The sequence below is a fragment of the Mobula hypostoma genome, chromosome X2, assembly GCF_963921235.1.
Source record: "Mobula hypostoma chromosome X2, sMobHyp1.1, whole genome shotgun sequence".
Classification (NCBI taxonomy): domain Eukaryota; kingdom Metazoa; phylum Chordata; class Chondrichthyes; order Myliobatiformes; family Myliobatidae; genus Mobula; species Mobula hypostoma.
In genome coordinates, this window is record NC_086129.1 from 16,444,468 (window position 1) to 16,465,194 (window position 20,727).

The 20,727-nt window shown below is 42.4% G+C and overlaps 1 protein-coding gene across 1 annotated transcript in view; it reads left to right on the forward strand.

The window, feature by feature from the left end:
- prdm10 (PR domain containing 10) overlaps positions 1 to 20,727 on the forward strand; it is a 134,578-nt gene that overhangs the window by 28,110 nt on the left and 85,741 nt on the right. The window contains exon 2 of the mRNA XM_063038440.1: positions 10,082 to 10,239. Within this exon, the coding sequence (XP_062894510.1) occupies positions 10,147 to 10,239 (93 nt within the window). The 5' untranslated portion in view covers positions 10,082 to 10,146. The remainder of the gene's footprint in view (positions 1 to 10,081; positions 10,240 to 20,727) is intronic.

A 20,727-nucleotide genomic window follows, 5' to 3' on the forward strand; every position in this document is an offset into this window, starting at 1 on the left:
CTGGCACTTATCCTTGTAAGCGGAACAAGTGCTACACATGCCCTTACACTTCCTCCATTACTACCATTCAGGGCCCCAGACAGTCCTTCCAGGTGAGGTGACACTTCACCTGTGAGTCGGCTGGGGTGATATACTGCTTCCAGTGCTCCTGATGTGGCCTTCTATATATTGGCGAGACCTGACGCAGACTAGGAGATCGTTTTGCTGAACACCTACGCTCTGTCCGCCAGAGAAAGCAGGATCTCCCAGTGGCCACACATTTTAATTCCACATCCCATTCCCATTCTGATATGTCTATCCACAGCCTCCTCTACTGTAAAGATGAAGCCACACTCAGGTTGGAGGAACAACACCTTGTATTCCGTCTGGGTAGCCTCCAACCTGATGGCATGAACATTGACTTCTCTAACTTCTGCTAATGCCCCACCTCCCCCTCATACTCCATCTGTTATTTATATACACACATTCTTTCTCTCTCTCTCTCTCTCCTTTTTCTCCCTCTGTCCCTCTGACTATACACCTTGCTCATCCTCTGGGTTCCCCCCCTCCGCCCTCCACTTTTCCTTCTCCCTGGGCCTCCTGTCCCATGATCCTCTCATATCCCCTTTGTCAATCACCTGTCCAGCTCTTGGCTCCATCCCTGCCCCTCCTGTCTTCTCCTATCATTTTGGATCTCCCAGTTTCAAATCTCTTACTAGCTCTTCCTTCAGTTAGTCCTGATGAAGGGTCTCGGCCCGAAACGTCGACTGTACCTCTTCCTAGAGATGCTGCCTGGCTTGCTGCGTTCACCAGCAAGTTTGATGTGTGTTGCTTGAATTTCCAGCATCTGCAGAATTTCTCGTGTTTACATCTTCTCCCAAGTCGTAGTTCTTGTGTTTTCCTCTGGGATTTCCCTGTATTTTGTTGCATTCATTTTACCCTCTACCTCCACAAACCTTCCAGGGCTTGCTGCAGTGAAGCATCCCCACAGCATGATGCAACCACCACCATGCTTCACGGTAGGGATGGTGTGTTTTTGATGATGTGTGGTGTTTGGCTTATGCCAAACATAGCATTTAGTCTGTTGACTAAAAAGCTCAATTTTGGTTTCATCAGACCATAGAACTCTCTCCCACATGCCTTCTGGCAAATTCTAGCTGAGATTTCATGAGTTTTTTTTTAACAATCGCTTTCTCTTTGCCACTCTCCCATTAAGCTGCAACTGGTGAAGCACCCAGGCAACAGTTGTTGTATGTACAGCCTCTCCCATCTCAGCCACTGAAGCTTCTAACTCCTCCACAGTTGTCATAGGTCTCTTGGTGGACTCCCTCACTCGTCCCCTTCTTGTATGGTCACTCAGTTTTTGAGGGTGGCCTGCTCTTGGCAGATTTACAACTGTGCCATATTCTTTCCATTTTTTGATGATTGACTTAACTGTACTCCAAGGCGTATTCAGTGACTTGGAAATTTTCTGATATCCATCTCCGGACTTGTGCTTTTCAATAACATCTTTGCAGTTGCTTGGAGTGTTCTTTTGTCTTTGTGGTGTAGTTTTTGCCAGGATTCTGACTCACCAGCAGTTGGACCTTCCAGATACAGGTGTATTTTTAGTACAATCAATTGAAACACTTTGACTGCACCCAGGTGGTCTCCATTTAACCAACTATGTGATTTCGCAAATCAATTCAGCAAAGGCAGACCAACAGAGGCTGATAAAGGGGGAAAAATATCAAAACAGACCATAAAAGCTTTTGTTAATAAAAAATATAAAAATGAAGTGATATAAGACATAGGAGCAGAATTGAGCAATTTGAATCATTATGTAATCATTATATATAATATATGATATAATGCTCCTATATCACTTGCATATGGCATGACATTTGTTTTCTTTTTTTGTGGAAGTAATACAGTGCAATACATAAAATTGCTAGGCACCCAAGCTATTTTTATTTATTAAAATAAAAAATAATAGATGACATGCAGGGTCTGGGAATTTTCAGAAAACTAGCAGGATAGGAGAAGATGGCGCGATGCAGCGTGCGTGGTCGCTCCGAATTGGTATCGTATTTGTGAAGTAGGATGCTGTGCACAATCCTGATTTGATGGAGACAGCTGTGAGAAGCACGGAGGAACATCTGGAGAAACTTCTGAAATGCCCGCTTCACTGCCGCTGTGAGAGTCTCCGGAGGGGAAGGCCCCAAATCCTTGGCTTTGCCTGTTGCCGGGGTAGGGGTCAAAGCGTTCGACAGAGATGGTGCTCGGTGTCGGAGGGCTGGTCGGAGGCTTGAAGTTTGGGATGGACTCAAGAGTCGGCTGTGGTCGGGGTGCTTCCAGGGTGTTGTTTCGGCAAGTTTGCAATGCTGGAAGCTCATGGCAGGAGCATAGCACTCATAGCATTGTGATGAAGGTGGAGAAAGGTATTGAGTGAAAGTTGACAGGCTGAGTGAGTGGGCAAGGATATGTTAGATAAAATGCAATGTAGAGAAAAGTTTAAGTTCAGTCACTTTGGGGAAAAATTCGAAAGCGGAGCAGCTGGAGTACTTTTTAAATGTGAGGGAGTAACAGGTGTTGGCATACAGAGATCACTGAAAATTAATGTGGAAGTAATTTTGAAGTCAAGCTATATATTACCTCCATTGCAAAAGAATCTCTGTACACCAATTAAGATGTACTAAAATTAACTGTGACCCTTACAAAACTGCATTTCAAGTATTAAATTCAGAGAGAGAGAGAGAGAGATAGATATATAGATAGATACAGCCCATTCTACACGACAAGTCCATGCTGATCACGAAGCATACATTTTTACACTCATCCTACCTTATACCAGTTCATTCTCCATGTTCCCATCAAGTACCTCTCCACCCCCCACTACCAATTATCTAACATTGGGACAATTTATTGCACACTTTTGGGAGCTGGGGAAGGCCCACATGGTCCAGGGATAATGTGCAAACTCCAACAGAGGGCACCCAAGGTCAGGATTGAACCCAGGTTATTGGAATTAGGCAGCTGCTCAACTAGCTGCACCACCTACTTTGCATAAATCACATCTGTATCCAGGGAGGCAGATGACTTGTATGTAACTGCTGGCATAGAGACACCATCCAGATTCACCAGATTAACTCGAGGGATGAGGTCCTTTTTAATTTATTGAAGCAGTACAGAAGGAACATTTCTTTCGCATTTACATGAACACTGACTAGATAAGTGCCCTGCATTTGCTGTTTCTATTCACTTTAGATCATTGTGGGATCCAGAGTATTTTTTTTTACAAATGGTTTCTATAATCTTTCTCACTGTTTCTTCAACGATCTTTCAACAAATCTGAGGAGGTGGCCAGAGGTTGAATGCATCCATTCAACTATTTCTGCCAAGCCCCAAGTTGTAATTTTCTCACTTCCTTCCATGCACTTGAGCTAATTATGTTCTTGAGATTCCCTCCTGGCTGCATTTCAGCTGATCATATTGAAGTTTCTTGTTGGTAGGTTCTAACTCCTTTCATTGAAAACTTATCATCTTGACCCTCTGCGAATTCTTTAGATGCGATGACCTCCCAAATTCATACTCTGTTCTGCAAAGTCATGTTTAAATCTTTCCTTTTGTTTTTGCTCCCGACTGAAATATCCTTTTTAAAAATTAGTTTCTTTGTGACTGTGTGTGGTCAACTGCTGCTCATCGGTCACCTTGAATTTTGATGGCGAGACCAGTTAAATATAGAAAAAAAAAGTCAGTCCAGTGGGCATTGGCATGATGAGTCATATGGGAGGACTGGAAAGATAAATTGCATCTGACTGGTAAGGCAACTGAATTAGAAGTCCAGTGTAAACAGTGGAAGCACATCACGTTAAGCTACCCATCTTCCCATTCTGTTTGCATTTCTTCTGCCATCAGAGATGCAGGTACTGTGTTAACCTTACTCAACCACTTCCAAAATCCACAGAAGATAGTCATCCTTGAGATTGTGGGACTGCCAAGCAAGTGACAAGAGGTGTGCAATTACAGCAGTATGACGTTCCCCTTTTTATTCCACAATTTAGCTCATGCAGCCATATTTGTAATATTTCAAATATATCATCCTTATGTCTGTGACAGTTTTAGGCAACATTGTCACCCTACCATCCCCATCGGGCCCTACCACAAGTGAATCCCTCCAGTGAGTAATGTTATGTTGCCATGTATGATTAAGTGGTCAGTTCGTCTTTAAGTAAGATTAGTATAGTTGGACAAAATGGTCATAGGGATGTGGTGGGCTTCGGGCCTGTTTCTGTGCTGTGCAACTTGAGGCGTCACAGTAACGTCATGGTTAGCTCACCTCTATTACAGCTTGGGGCGTCCAAGTTCAGAGTTCAATGCCAATGTTGTCTGTATGTCCCCCCCCCGTGGAATGTGTGGGTTTTCTCGGATGCTCCGGTTTCCTCCCACATTATAAAGCTTGGGTTAAATCGTGTTACTGGGAAGTGCGGCTCAAAGGGTCGGAAAGGAATATTGATGCCATATCTCAATAACAAATAAATAAATTCCATGGAACCAGTTTCCTTTGTGCAGTGGAATAGGCACCAAAGAACTTGCAAACCACAAGGAGATCTTGGCCATAGTGGCTTTGTCCATGTTCCGTTTACATTTGACACAGAAGTCATCCATTTGGCCTATCCAATCAGTGCTTTGTTCTCAGAACGAACCCATTTCTCCATAATCTCTTCTCGCACATGCCCATTATTGTCCTTGATTCTTCTACTACCCACTGACACCAGGGGTAATTTGAAGTATCCAGTTACATAGAAACATAGAAAATAGGTGCAGGAGTAGGCCATTCGGTCCTTTGAGCCTGCACCGCCATTCAGTATGATCATGGCTGATCATCCAACTCAGAACCCTGTACCAGCCTTCCCTCCATACCCCCTGATCCCCGTAGCCACAAGGGCCATATCTAACTCCCTCTTAAATATAGCCAATGAACTGGCCTCAACTGTTTCCTGTGGCAGAGAATTCCACAGATTCACCACTCTCTGTGTGAAGAAGTTTTTCCTAAACTCAGTCCTAAAAGGCTTCCCCTTTATCCTCAAACCGTGACCCCTCATTCTGGACTTCCCCAACATTGGGAACAATCTTCCTGCATCTAGCCTGTCCAATCCCTTTAGGATTTTATACGTTTCAATCAGATCCCCCCTCAATCTTCTAAATTCCAGCGAGTATAAGCCTAGTTCATCCAGTCTTTCATCATATGAAAGTCCTGCCATCCCAGGAATCAATCTGGTGAACCTTCTTTGTACTCCCTCTATGGCAAGGATGTCTTTCCTCAGATTAGGGGACCAAAACTGCACACAATACTCCAGGTGTGGTCTCACCAAGGCCTTGTACAACTGCAGTAGTACCTCCCTGCTCCTGTACTCGAATCCTCTTGCTATAAATACCAGTTAATCTAATAATCTTTGTAATGTGATGGAAACTGGAGTATTGAGAGGAAGCCCATGTGGCCATAAGGGAATGCACAAACTCCTTGCAGCACTGGCATTCTGAATCAATCCTACGTGAATGGAGCTGTGAGATTGCTGCATTGGCTGCAGTGCTGCTGTGTCATTCTCTGATGTGGTATAGTGGCATTCTTGGCTGACTGGCCAAGGGACAAGTGAGAGCTTGTTAGGTGTCAATGTCAGGAGTGTGAATACTTTAATCTTATGTGGATGCAGCTGTTTCTTGCTCAGAACCACAACTCCTCCTTTGGTCAGGTTGCTATCGTCCCTGAAGGCTCCGTACAAGACTCTAAGTAGAGATTGTTCTTAAAATTTGACCACCATCTTTAAAATGCAGCTTTGTCACTCATATGCCTGTTGCCTCCTTTCCTGCTGGCCAATTGTAGTTTAATCATGTTCTTATCTTCACCCCTTATTCTCTGATAGCAAAAACTCATCAGTGTCCATCAGTGGTTACTGTCTAGTCAGGGGCACCAGCAAGGTAAATGTATCAGGCTCACGGGCAACAATTCACACTCCACGTCGTGATAGAGGATTGTCAGAATCTTGACAACCAGTCTCTCAGAGCCTCTCGTCGATGTACAGCATGGGTTAGGGTGGCCTTTATTTGAATGACTGCAAGAGCCTCATCCCGGTCTGGACTGTCCAGTTGTTTGCTAGCCCAACCATTGGAAGGACTCAGCTCATTTGTATTCACTTCCCATTCTGACTGGGGTTTCTCCTCTTTCTCAGTCTGCCATGCCATCAAAGTTGTGGAACCTGATGTCTCTGCTGGAACTGTAATCCCTTCCCATCTATTTACCCAACGTTTTTCTGCTCTGAGCTATACAGCTAGTCACCTACATTCAGCAACCAGCCTTCATTATAGAGTACAGTTACCATTATGCTTTAAAACGTTGTTCACGGCTTGCTGTCTGTCGCACTGTCTCGGTGTCTGAAGCTTTTGCTGTGTATCTGCTTTCATCAGGTGTGGTCAGGTCTGTTGCAACCCGTTGGTGTTCATCACTTGGGTTCCCTATAACGACACTGCTACTGGGTACACTTGATCTCTTGCTCTGCCTGACAAGAAGTTGGGTCATATGGTTTAACCTGAGCCCAGTGTTTCCACCGGCTGCCTCGCTGGAACTGAACACCAACACAGGCGTCATTCATCTGGAGCACCACCTGTGGTTCTATCCACCTGGGAACGAAACCTGTCTTAACAGCCAGCTCCCTTACCATGGTCACCTCTGGTTGTGGGAGGAGTATCTTCTCTCCCTTGGCTCTCTCTGAGCAATATGTTGCTGCTCTTTTTTCTCGATCTCTCAATGTCTTACCCTGTGTAGCCCCCCTGGCCAGCCTCAGGGTCGCTCAGCTTGCTGTCATCTAGGGAAACAACCCTCGGCCCTGCCAAACTGGGTAATAGTTTGTGTGGATGCTGTGTGATGTACCCCACCCCGTCCAAATAACAGACAATACACCAGATACGATTAAATGATTTACAGTTTATAGATATTACTGGAACTATATAATTAATAGAGAATAAAATATAAAAGGAAAATAAAAGGCGCCACACTTATCAAAGTGCAATCTCTTCGTGCACAAACAGTTGGAGCTCAGGACCCTCCTTATTCACCCTGCGATCCCCTCGGACCACCTCGACCTGCTGCCTGGGACCAACAACGGTAGTCGACCAGACGCTCCACAAGAGTCCGTCTCCGTCTCCGTCTCCTCTCCTCGCCGAACACCCTGGACCTCGGACTCCTGCTCAGGGTCCGACCCCATTAGCAGACTCACAGCACCTGGTCCATCCTCTGTCTCTCTCTCCCGCCTTCTGCACAAAAACCCGTGCATCACAATATCTTACAGACACACAGAAAGAATAACATCTATTCCAATTGGTTTGCTCTCACCCTCTTATCGGTAAGCTGTGTACATACATCTATTGATGATTCTGGACACATCTTCAGTGAAGTTCCTGGAATCATCGGGTGTTTCGGGTCTTTCAACATCATACAACCTCCTCCAGGTGACCCAGCCGGGGCTGATCAGACCCCAGCTTGTGTCCAGATGGCTAGCTACTTATGACTCCATGGCTCCCCTCTTTTGAGCCACAGCCATCTTGAGGTCCTCTCTGCCGCATCGGTGGTACTGCGGATGGCTCTCCTCTTCCTCTCTCCCTCGATGCCCAAAATGCTGAAGGCTCTAACTAAGGAATGGGCTACGAATCCCCTACAACCACCCTCCACTGGGAGACACCTCGCTCTCCATCCAGCCTGCTGACAGTTGCTGACCGGTCCTGCGTACTTGGAGAGCTTCCTTTCAAAGGCCTCTTCCAAGCTATCTTCCCATGGGACTGTCAGCTCCAGCAGCACCACTTACTTAGAGACTCAGACACTAGGACAATGTCTGGTCGCAGGGTGGTGGCTGCGATATGGTTGGGGAACTTCAGCTGCCCTTCGAGGTCCACCAACAGCTGCCAGTCCCTTGCAAAGGTCAGAATGCCTGCAGATGTTCTTTTGGCAGGTATTGGCTGCTCCCCAGCTCTGACAAAGGCAATGGTCTGCTTGGTGGGTCGGGACTGCTTCGCCCACTCAACTCCTGCGCTGACGGCTTCAACGATGGTCTTCAGGACCTGATCATGCCTCCACCTGTACCGTCCCTCACCAAGTGCCCTTGCGCAGCCGCTGAGGATGTGCTCCAGGGCTCCTCGCTTGGAGCACAGTGGGCACGCAGATGACTCTGCCTTGCCCCATGTGTGCAGGTTTGATGGGCTTGGAAGCACATCATACACTGCCCGGATGAGAAATTGGATGCGGTGTGGTTCGGCTTTCCAAAGATCAGCCCAGGTCACTTTCCTCTCAACCGCATTCTCCCATCTTGTCCAAGCTCCCTGTTGCTTCATTCCCACCGCCTTGCAGGCTCTCGTCTCCTCCACTACTGCTCTCACCTCCTCCTGAACTAGACGACGCCTTTCCTTTCCTCTGGTGTCCACTTGGGGAGTTGGAAAGCATCCAAGCCCAGCTCGGCCTCGTATGACCACTCCCACCAGCCTCCTGTGACGCAGCCTCGCCTCTGCCTCCTGAACAGCTTCCTCTGCCCTCCACTTTCTGCCAGTACTTACTTGGATCCCTGCTCTAGCCACCTTTGGGTCACATGAGTCCCTATACTGTAGCACTTCTCTGGCTCTTGTTACCTTGAATTCTTCCTCCAAGGATTTGAAGGGCATTTGCGGTTTGTTGTGGAGTCCATAGAGTGTGATGCTGCTCAGGCTCTTTGGCAGCCCCAGCCATCTCCTGAGGTGGTTACTAACCCTCCCCTCTAAGGTTTCAACTGTCGAGATCGGAACTGCATAGATGAGGAGGGGCCACAGGATTCTGGGAAGAATGCCATGCTGATACACCCAGGCTTTAAACTTCCCAGGTAGGCCAGACTTGCATCTACAATGCTTCCATTGAATTACATATAATTTTCAAACACCTCTGTCTTCATGCGAACACTGCAGACACCCAAAATTAATGTTAATCCAATTGGCTCTGGGCTGGCTGCATTCATGCATATTCGGACATCTTGGGTCAAATCGAGTGTTTCTTTGTTTGCAATCGACCTCAGTCTGCAGCTCCAAGAACACCACTGTTTTGGGTACATTTTAAATTTAAGCTACAGTCCACATTCAAGTCCAAAGACTGCTTGCTGTTGAAATTAATATTTGCTATATACCATAACTCCAGAATATGTCCTAACAACTTGGTATAGTGGCATTCTGGGCTGACTGGTAAGGGACAAGTGAGAGCTTGTTGGGTGTCATTGTCAGGAGTGCAAATACTTTAATCTTGTGTGGAAGCAGCTGTTTCTTGCTCAGAACCACACCTCCTCCATGGGTCAGATCATTTGGTGGCTTTGTAATCAACAGTCATGTGATTGAGTGGTCAGTTTTTTTAAGAACTCATCCCTGGTGCCATTAGCACTATTAATTTTCCATAGATCTGTGTAATTGAAAACAAAGTTTATAGACTTCATATATGCTCATTGCCATTGCACTCAAGCTGTGGTATAGGGTTTGAGTCGTAAACCATGAAGTAACAACACTGAGGTAGTTAGCTGCAGGCTCCCCGCTGAGTGCTATTAGTGCTTGCTATTTACAAGGACAATAGAATTTCAGGTCCGCTGTGTGATTGTTAATAAGTTTGCCTTTTAGGCATTAAATAAACATCACCTTAACATTGATCACCCAGGTAAATTGTAAAGTGATGGCAGGCTTTAAAATATGATTTGGTTATTTGAACAGCTTTGACATCAATATGCATTGGCCTTAAAAAAAATTATCCTTGCATTGCTGTTTTAAAAGTTGTGAGTTTTCTCTGTGATATCACATGGAAACAGTGATCCATATAATTAAAATTGAAAAATAGCAATCTGATCTTTGGCTTTTTCCACTGCCACTAAATGGTGAACATTTGTTTTTCTTTTGGGATAAATTTTGCACATTGGTTTATTATGATATTATAACGTCCCCATATGGGGAAGTTTCCTGAAGCCTTTGTCTTGTTGAAGTAAGTTAAATGCTGAAATTTTGCACTTGTATTAAGCCTATTCAGGTTTGCTTACCTCTTTATTAAACATCTGTGTATTTGTCTGTTTTCCAGGGTTGAGTTATATTTATGTTCCTGATGTCAATATGTGACTGCAATAAATGATGTACTGAGGCTGCATGAGACTTCTCAGGGGATCAGAAATGGAGTCTAAGACTGACAGTCCGCCTGTCTGGGGCACATCATCTGAACAGGATCAGACTCCGACTCAGGTGAGTGCATTCTATCATTGAAACAGGGAATCACTTTGTAAATCGAGTGATCAGTTGTGTTGCTTCAGGCAGATTGTTTGGATGAGCCATACGAGATGAATAGAAAGGAATATTGAGATAACTAAAATATAAGAGGAACGGCATCACAAAGGAAAAATAATGGTGAAGTTTACCCAGTTACTTTGCACTTTCTTCAATAGTCCTCTTTAGGATATCTTCAGCACCTATGCTGCAACCCTGAAAGGCCAGAGTGAAGTGTGGTGCTCAGACTAAACAGCGTTCTTCATGGGGGTTCAACCAGAGTTTATGTGATCGACCTAGCATCCACTCTGCTGTTACTGCTCTTAAAGCTAATGGCCAACTTTCCATTCGCCCTTTGAATTATTTTATATGCTCTCTATTGTTTTTCTGGTCCTGCATTTCAAGCCCCAACTACTCACTTATTCTTCCAGTTACTGTTATCCTGTGTTAATGATTACAGCAAAGTCATAGTCATACTTTATTGATCCCGGGGGAAATTGGTTTTCGTTACAGTTGCACCATAAATAATTAAATAGTAATAAAACCATAAATAATTAAATAGTAATATGTAAATTATGCCAGGACGTAAGTCCAGGACCAGCCTATTGGCTCAGGATGTCTGACCCTCCAAGGGAGGAGTTGCAAAGTTTTGATGGCCACAGGCAGGAATGACTTCCTATGATGCTCTGTGTTGCATCTCGGTGGAATGAGTCTCTGGTTGAATGTACTCCTGTGCCCAACCAGTACATTATGTAGTGGATGGGAGACATTGACCAAGATGGCATGCAACTTGGACAGCATTCTCTTTTCAGACACCACCATCAGAGAGTCCAGTTCCATCCCCACAACATCACTGGCCTTATGAATGAGTTTGTTGATTCTGTTGGTGTCTGCTACCCTCAGCCTGCTGCCCCAGCACACAACAGCCAACATGATCGCACTGGCCACCACAGACTCGTAGAACATCCTCAGCATCGTCCGGCAGATGTTAAAGGACCTCAGTCTCCTCAGGAAATAGAGATGGCTCTGACCCTTCTTGTTTACAGCCTCAGTGTTCTTTGACCAGTCCAGTTTATTGTCAATTCGTATCCCCAGGTATTTGTAATCCTCCACCATGTCCACACTGACCCCCTGGATGGAAACAGGGATCACCGGTACCTTGGCTCTCCTCAGGTCTACCACCAGCTCCTTCGTCTTTTCACATTAAGCTGCAGATAATTCTGCTCACACCATGTGACAAAGTTTCCTACCGTAACCCTGTACTCAGCCTCATCTCCCCTGCTGATGCATCCAACTATGGCAGAGTCATCAGAAAACTTCTGAAGATGTCAAGACTCTGTGCAGTAGTTGAAGTCCAAGGTGTAAATGGTGAAGAGAAAGGGAGACAAGACAGTCTCCTGTGGAGCCCCAGTGCTGCTGATCACTCTGTCGGACACATAGTGTCACAAGCACACGTACTGTGGTCTGCCAGTCAGGTAATCAAGAATCTATGATACCAGGGAAGCATCCACCTGCATCGCTGTCAGCTTTTCCCCCAGCAGAGCAGAGCGGACGGTGTTGAACGCACTGGAGAAATCAAAAAACATGACCCTCACAGTGCTCGCTGGCTTGTCCAGGTGGGCGTAGACACAGTTCAGCAGGAAGACGATGGCATTCTCAACTCCTAGTCGGGGCTGGTAGGCGAACTGGAGGGGATCTAAGTGTGAAGGATCTAAGAAAGAAGGAGACCATCTGCCCCATCTTGTTTGTACTGACTCTCAATCACTATAGAAGCTAGTTCTATGTTGTGACTCTTTCTCTGTTGCCTAGCATATTTTCTCATTATTTATCCAATTCCCTACTAAAGACTACAGTGGAAACTATCTCTGCAGTATCTGCAGGCAGTACAATCCAAGTTCCAACCACAAGTTGTTTGAAAAAATTGGTATTACTTTACTTTTTTTTTTGTTCTTTCTTATGGTGGCCTCCAGTCCTTGACACCTTTGTTAAAGGAACGGCCTTGCATAATCCCCTTTGTTCAGACCCCTCATTTTCTACACATATCAAATCTTCCTGCACCCTGTCTTTTAAAAATAATAGTTCCAGTGCCTCTAACCCATCGTCATAATTGTAGTCCTTTATTCCAGAAGCCATTCTCATAAATCTTCATTGAGTCCTCTCTAATGCTGGTCTCTCCTTCCTATATTGTGACCAGAATTGAACATAGCATAGCCATTGAGTTGTGTTTTACAAAAGTTAAGAATTAATTCACTGCTTTGATGCTCTCTGCCTCCATTGTTAAAGTGCGGAATTGTGTCCAACTTAACTGCTTTCTTTTTGTAATTTATTTTTTATTGAATTTCATCATCAAACAAACATTTCCACAAGATGTATTTCAGACACTGTACATATATATCATATAATCATATTTGTCACAAATCTCCACATAATACTTATCTGAGGTATGCACTTACAGAAAGGAGAGGAAAGAAAGAACAATCAAAAGAAGAAAACTATGTACAAAGTAGGGAGTGATTTTTTTTTACAACATATTCATTGACTTGTGAGAATAAAATCAGGCCTATGAGGTGTTATGCAGTTAAAACATTTTTTCCAGTATGAATAAAATTTTCCAACTTATGATTAACAGATGCTGTTATCTTCTCCATTTTGTAAATGTCCATTGTAATTTCCATCCATACATTTAAAGTTACCATTTCCTGGTAAGGGTCTTTTTACTAGCCACCAGCAGTACATTCATTAAATATTAATCTATTTTCAACCTTTCTTGAGGTATAAACCCAAAACATATGGTCTTGCTCTCTAAGGGTATTTCACATTTAAAGATGTCCTGTAGGGCATTATGTATCCCACTCCAATAGTCTTTGATAATGGGGCATTCCCAGAAAATATGATAATGGTTTACATTTTGATTTCCACAATTTCTCCACAAACAGGGGGGTTACTATCATAATGGGATTTCTGAGAGGGTGTAATAAAATATTTTATCAACTTTTTCCACCTGAACTCCCTCCATTTCTGTGAACTGGTACACTTCCATTGATACCTCCATATTATTGTCCAGTCTTCCTCATATTATTATCCCTCCTTCCTTCTCCCATTTTGTTTTAATGTATGAAGTCGAATGTGTTTTTAAGATTTGACAGACCCTTGAAAAAGGCTTGAAATTATCCTACTACTGTCATCTGAATTATATGCTTTTCTAAATAGCTCTATCAGACACGTACTTGCCTTGGTTACATTTTTAACCGTCCTATTAACATACTGTCACATCTGTAAATACCGGTAAAAGTCTTGTTTTCCTAATGAGTGTTTCTCTTTGAGCATTTCAAAACTGAACAGTGTTCCTTCTTTCATTATATTTCAAATAGCTGTTATTCCTTTAGCTGTCCAGTCCTTAAGTCTAACATCCAGTTTATTTGGTGTAAAATCTGAGTCATATGCACATCATTTAAGAATTGCAATGTCTCTCTCTAGGTTATAATCTTTTATAATAGTTTTCCATATTTTAAGAGTTCATTTCACCCACGGGTTGTCAATATTATTTATGTAACTTTGTAGGTTGTTATCAGCCAAAATTGCCTGTATGGGGATGGAAAGTATCCTCTCCTCAATGTTTTTCCATTGAGTATCATATGATGGGTTGCACCAGCATATCACGGTTCTCAACTGTGCTGCAAAATAATAATCTCTAAGAGAAGGTAGGTCCCATCCCCACTTTTCCTTGGCTAATTGCAAAGTTTTGAGATGAACCCTGGGCCTTTTACCTTGCCATATATATCTTGATAGCATCTTGTTCCATTCATTGAATTGATTTTGATTAAACTCCATTGTTAGGGTCTGAAAGAGATATAGTAGTCTGGGCAGTATATTCATTTTAATAGATTCAATCCTTGAACTGAGACCAAGAAAAGGAATTGGGTTCCATCTTGTTATATCTTCCTTAATTTTTTATATATAGGCTGATAATTGCATTCTGATAATTTTGACAAATCTTTTGGCATAGTGATGCCCAAATATTTGACGGACTCTGTTTGTCATGCCCAAGGATATCTACTTTCAATTTCTCTTGGTGAGCTGTAGTTTTATGAAAGTAGTTGGGTTTTATCTATGTTGATCTTGTATCCTGATAATTGGCCATATTGTTCAAAGGATTGCATCAATTTAGGTAAACAGTATGTTGGTTGCCCTAGGTAGATCAAAATGTCATCCGCGTAACAGGCCAATTTATGCCCTGTCCCTTTAATAGTAATTCCCCTGATATCTTCATTTTGTCTGATGTATTGAGCTAATGGTTCCATATATAATGCGAAGAGTAGTGGTGACCATGCATAACCCTGTCTCGTACCCCTTTCTAGGGTAAAACTATTAGATAAATATCCATTGATTTTAATCCTGGCAGTAGGATTGTCATATAGTGCCTGTATAGTTTTAATAATTGTGTCATGTAGACCAAATCTATGTAAAACTCTGTAAAGAAAATTCCAATTAACCGAATGCCTTTTCAGCGTCCACGCTTATCACTATTGCTTCAATTTCATTTTTTAATATATGATCCATAATGTGAAGTGTCTTTCGTATATTGTCTTTGTTTGGCGTTGTTGTATAAACCTGTCTGATCATTATGTATCAGTGTGGGTAGAAACTCTTCTAATCGTTTGGCCATGATGGAGGTAAATAATCTATAATCTACATTAAGAACAGATATTGGTCTAAATGACCCACATTCCATTTTATCGTTGCCTTCTTTTGGTATAGCTGAGATTATCACCTCCTTCCAGCTGGGTGACATTTGTGCCTTTCTTAGGGCCCAGTTCAACGTGGGGAATAAAACAGGAATTAACTCACTTCTAAACTCTTTATACCACTCTGCCATATATCCATCTGATCTTGGTGACTTGCTTAATTTAAGCCTACTAATTGCAGTTTTTAGTTCAGCTTCAGTTATGTCAGCAGTCATCGTTCTATTTTGTTCTTCGCTTAAAGTGGGTAACTAAAGAATTCAGGAAGGTGTCAATTTGGGTTATGCTTCCCCCTGGAACTTCGGAATATAGAGTTTTGTAAAACATTTCAAAAGCTTCCTGAATTTCACTTGGCTTATTTTTTTTATCACTTTTGTTCTTGGATCCCTTATTCTATGAATTGTATTTTTTGCTATCTTTTTTTTCAGTTTCCATGCCAGTATTTTCATAGATTTAGATCCACATTCATAGTCTCTCTGTTTCAGAAACATTATTTTTTTTCTAATTTCTTGTGTAGCCAAACTATTAATTTCATTCCTAATTTTTTTCATTTCCTCCAGTGTATCCTGTGCCAAAATCGATTTGTTTTTTTCCCTAGTTCCTTCAGCTTATTTTGTAATTCCTCTAATGTTTTATTCCTTATTTTTTTCTTATATGAAGATATTGCTATAATTTTCCCTCTTAGATTAGATTAGATTATGAGAACACTCAGTCCTCTTTTATTGTCATTTAGAAATGCATACATGCATTAAGAAATGATACAATATTTCTCCGGAGTGATATCACAGAAAACAGGACAAACCAAAGACGAACACTGACAGAACCACATAATTATAACATATAGTTACAGCAGTGCAAAGCAATACCATAATTTGTTGAAGAACAAACCATGGGCACGGTAAATCAAGTCTCAAAAGTCCCCGAGTCCCCGATAGCAGGCGGCAAAAGGGAGAAACTCCCTGCCATAAACCTCCAGGCACCATCAACTTGCCTTGGAAGCAGCTGACCACAGCCGACACTGAGTCCATCCATCTGAAAACTTTGAGCTTTCGACCAGCCTCTCCGATTCAGCCTCCTGAACGCCATCCTCTGCCGAGCGCCTTCAACCTCGCCCCAGCCGCTGAAACACGCAAAGCCGAGGATTTCGGGGCCTTCTGCTCCGGAGATTCCGGTTACCACGCGGCAGCTGCAAAGTGGGCATTTCAGAAGTTTTCCAGATGTTCCTCCGTACTCCCACGTCCGTCTCCATCAAATCAGAATTGTGCACTGTCCCCTACTTGACAGATAACAGACATTACCACCGAAGGGGCCGCGTGTGCTGCTGTCGTGTCGCCATCTTCTCCTCCTCTTAAGACAGCCTTCAGAGTATTCCATAGAATGGGAGGCGAAACCTTTCCATTATCATTGAATTCTAAGTAAAGACCAATTTCTTACAAAATTTGTTCCTTAAAATAGGGATCATTGAGTAGACTTGAATTTAGTTTCCAAGTAGTATTCTTTGGTTGTAGGTCAAAATCAACAAATAAATATATAGGTGCATGGTCACTTACATCTATTGTCCCAATTCCACAGGTGATTATTTTGTCTCTATCTTTTCCAAATGTTATGAAGAAGTCTATTCTTGTATATACGGAATGGGAGGTGGGGTGCAGAATAATGAGTATAATCCCTTCTGTCGGGGAAAAGGTCCCTCCATATATCTATTAGACCAACATCCTCAAAAAGAGTGTTAACTTTCTTATGTAAGGACTTTGTTTCATAAGGTTTTCTATTAGAAGAGTCTAATTTTGGTTGTAATTGTAAATTTAAGTCTCCCCCACATATCAAGAGACCTTCTGTTTCCGTTACCATAATATTAGTAATTTTCTGGAAGAAACTAATATCACTTCCTGGGGGTGCGTATATATTCAATAAAGTAACTGGATTTCCATCTATATTCCCCCTTACCAGAATATATCTGCCCTCCTTATCTCCCATTTCGAATACTTTTTGAGATGAGAATAGCAACTCCTCTTCTATGTCCTGATTTATATGAAGAGAAAAATAAATTAGTGAAGCCCATTCTCTTTAATTTTCCATGCTCATTATCACTTAAGTGAGTTTCTGTAAATATACTACATGGGCTTGTTCTTTTTTCATTTTTGATAGAATTTTACTATGCTTGACTGGATTCAACAGCCCATTAATATTAAAAGAAATGAATTTTACTTTGTCCTTAGCCATGTGTATTTATCTGTTAGTATATCATTGAAATTTGCAGTATATAACTTAATCGATCTACGCCCTGAACAAATAAGAGCCAAGAAACGCGAATAACAAAAAAAAAAGGTAACGAAGGTGTGATTCCAAGGCTGGGGTCTCCAGATGACCCTAGGTTGAGCTAGAAGAAACGTCTAGCCGTGGGGATAACCCCTCCTACCTGTGGGATGAGGGCCCCTGTTGCAGTACCTATAAAAGTAAGTAAAAAAAAATCTATGTCCATTACACAGAAATGATTTCCCTGTGTATTCCTCCCATGTATGTATTATCATTTTAGGTGGGGAAAAAGGAATGAATGAATGAATTTTTAAAAATTGAGTAATATAAAATCCACATTATAATACATATTTTTCGATTTAGGTATATCACCGTCTATTTTTGCTTCCATTTAGTTTATCAGCACTTTTAAAGTTAGCTAAACCTTATGGCTCTTCTGGAGGAGGTGAGGGCTGTCCTCGGAGAACTGACAGTCTCTTCCTTCTCTGGTCCTCTTCCCATCCCCTGTTTTCTCGGTTCTCTTACTATTTCCCAAGCAGATCGGGATAACTGCTCAGCCAGACTTTCCCTTGGTTTCACCTGCTGTTCGTGTCTGTCGTCGCCTCTTCCACTGTCTGGTACAGTCGTATCCCCTCTTGGTAAAATACCCTCAGTTTAGCAGGGTACGGGGTTTGGAATTTGATCTTTTCTTGCTTTAATATTCATTTTGCTTTGGAATATTCCTTCCGTTTCTGTAGGACCGCCGGGGGGTAATCATGATTGAAGTATATTAACTTCACATTCCAAAAAACCCTCTTCTTACCCCAGGCCCTTCGTAGAATCTCTGCCTTGCTCTTGAATCGAAGGAATGTAAGTACTGTTGAGTGCAGTTTACTTTCTCTGTCTCTGGAAAGCCTCGGGATGAGTGAACGATGCACCCTCTCAATTTCAATCACAGCAGCTTTTCTACAAAGTCTATCATCGATAATCCCTCCGCTCCTTCGGGAACATTATAAATCCTGATATTTTTCCATCGCGATCTTTGCTCCTGGTCAAGCAATTTACTTTCCTGTTGATTTAATATTTTTATCGTCTTATTTAGTATCTGTTCCATGTTTTGCACGCAGTCTTCCACCTTCTCAATTCGAGTCTCTGCCACCGCTATTTTCTGATTGACGTTGGCGAGCTCTGACTTTATATTATTGAGTTACTGTTTTATATCTTTTTGGACTTCCTTTATCTCTTCCAGAGTCCTTATCATATTTGCTGCTTCGCCTGCATGAGGCCCCACGTCAGCCTCGCCACCACGCGCATCGTGTAGGAGAGCCGTGAGCTGTACCTCTCTCTTCCATAGGCTCTGCAGTGATGCTTTTTTTAATCTCCATTCTTTTTCCCCATTCTTACACCCCTTATCAACTCGGATATTTTCGGAAGATGGATTAATGGGGCAAAATATGTGTTTTTCCGGAGGAGCTGTTGATTCAAGCTGCCATTCTGAATGATGACGTCACCGGAACCCAACTTAACTGCTTTCTCAATCTGCTCTGCTATTTTCAATGCCTGTGCATGCCTATGTCTTCCCAGGCAGACAGGCTCGGGAGTATGTATGCACAAGTATGTATCTTTAACTGTGAATTGTTTCTCCTAATTTTTGATAATGAAATTTATCACCTCTCACTTTTAAACTTCATCTGCCATATGTCTGCCAACATTATCCTGTAAATATCCTGCTGCTATCTCTGATTATCTTTCTTACAGTTGACAATACTGACAAGTTTTGCATTATCTGACAGATCAATATAAACAATGAGAACCTTTTCTGAATATATAACCTTTATTATATTAAATAACTTTATCATATCCCTCATTACATCCTTTGAAGGAGAACAACCTCAGTTTTTTAATCTCTCCATGTAGCTGAAGTACCTTGTCCTTGGAGACAGTTTGATAGATGTCTTCTGCACCTGCTCTAAAGTCTTCACCTCTTTCCTAATGTGTGGTACCTAGAGCGAATACATTACTCCAGCTGTGGCTAAACCAGTGTTGTATAAAGATGCAACACAACTTCCTTGTTTTTGTACTCAATGCTTTGACTTGTAAGATTTCTATCCTTTCTTTAACTACTTCTTTAGCTGGATGTGCCACTTTCAATGAACTGTGCACGTGCACCTCCAGATCTCTATTCTCTCAATGCTTTTAGAATTGTTCCCTCTGATTTATATTGTCTCTTAAGACACAGTTCTTCCACCTCTAAACTTGGAAGTCTTTTGTATATTCTGTATACTCAAGTCCAAATTATTATTATATATTACAAAAGCAAGTGGTATGTATGCTGACTCATGGGGAACTTCACTGTACACTTCCCTCTAGTTCAAACAGAAACCTTAAACTACCACTCTTTCCTATACTTTAGTCAGTTTTCTGTCCATGCTGCTTCACTCCACTTTTATCAAGTGCTATTTTGGAAATCCATCTATATCACATGAGCATCATTTCCTTCGATAGGCCCTTTCTTATGTCATCAAAACACTCATCAGGTTAGTTAGACACAATTTTCCTTTCACAAATCTATGCTGGCTTTCTCTAATCAAACAGCACGGCCATGCTTGCTCTGATTATCATTTCCAGAATTTTACCCACTGCAGAAGTTAACCTGAGTGATCACTGGTTACTACTTTATCCTTGCACTCTTCATTGAACAGAAGTGAAACATTCGTAGGGTAGTTCCCCAAAATGAACAGATATTTAGAGGATTATGGTCAGAACCTCTGCAGTTTCCTCCCTTCCTTTCCTCAGCATCTTAGAATCCATTCCATCTGCACCAGGATTATTTACATGTATGAAATGCAGTTGGTCTCTCTTGTACTTCCTCTATTAATGTTTTGTCCACCTGGAATATGGTACTGAGGCTTTATGAGGCATTGGTCAGACCGCACTTGGTATATGATGAGAAATTTTAGGCCCCGAATCTAAGACGTGCTGACATTGGAGAGGGTTCAGACAAGGTCACGAGGATGAGGAGTGTTTGATGGCTCTGGGCCTGTACTCACTGGAGTTTAGAAACATGAGGGAGAATCTCATTTAATCATGTGAGGGGTGATTGATAAGTTCGTGGCCTAAGGTAGAAGGAGCCAATTTTAGAAAACCTAGCACATTTATTTTTCAACATAGTCCCCTCCTACATTTACACACTTAGTCCAGTGGTCGTGGAGCGTACAGATCTTGGACCTCCAGAAAGGGTCCACAGGTGGGTGAATGATAAGTTCGTGGCCTAAGGTAGAAGGGGATGAGTTATACAGCTGTTGTTGCATGCACCGGCAGGTCAACCTTTTGAGTGATTATGCATAAAGTTTGAAGTTAAACTATATTGAAAAATAAATGTGTTAGGTTTTCTAAAATTGACTCCTACCTTAGGCCAAGAACTTATCAATCACCCTTCGTATTGAAAGGCCTTGATATAGTGGATGTGGAGAGGATGTTTCCTATAGTG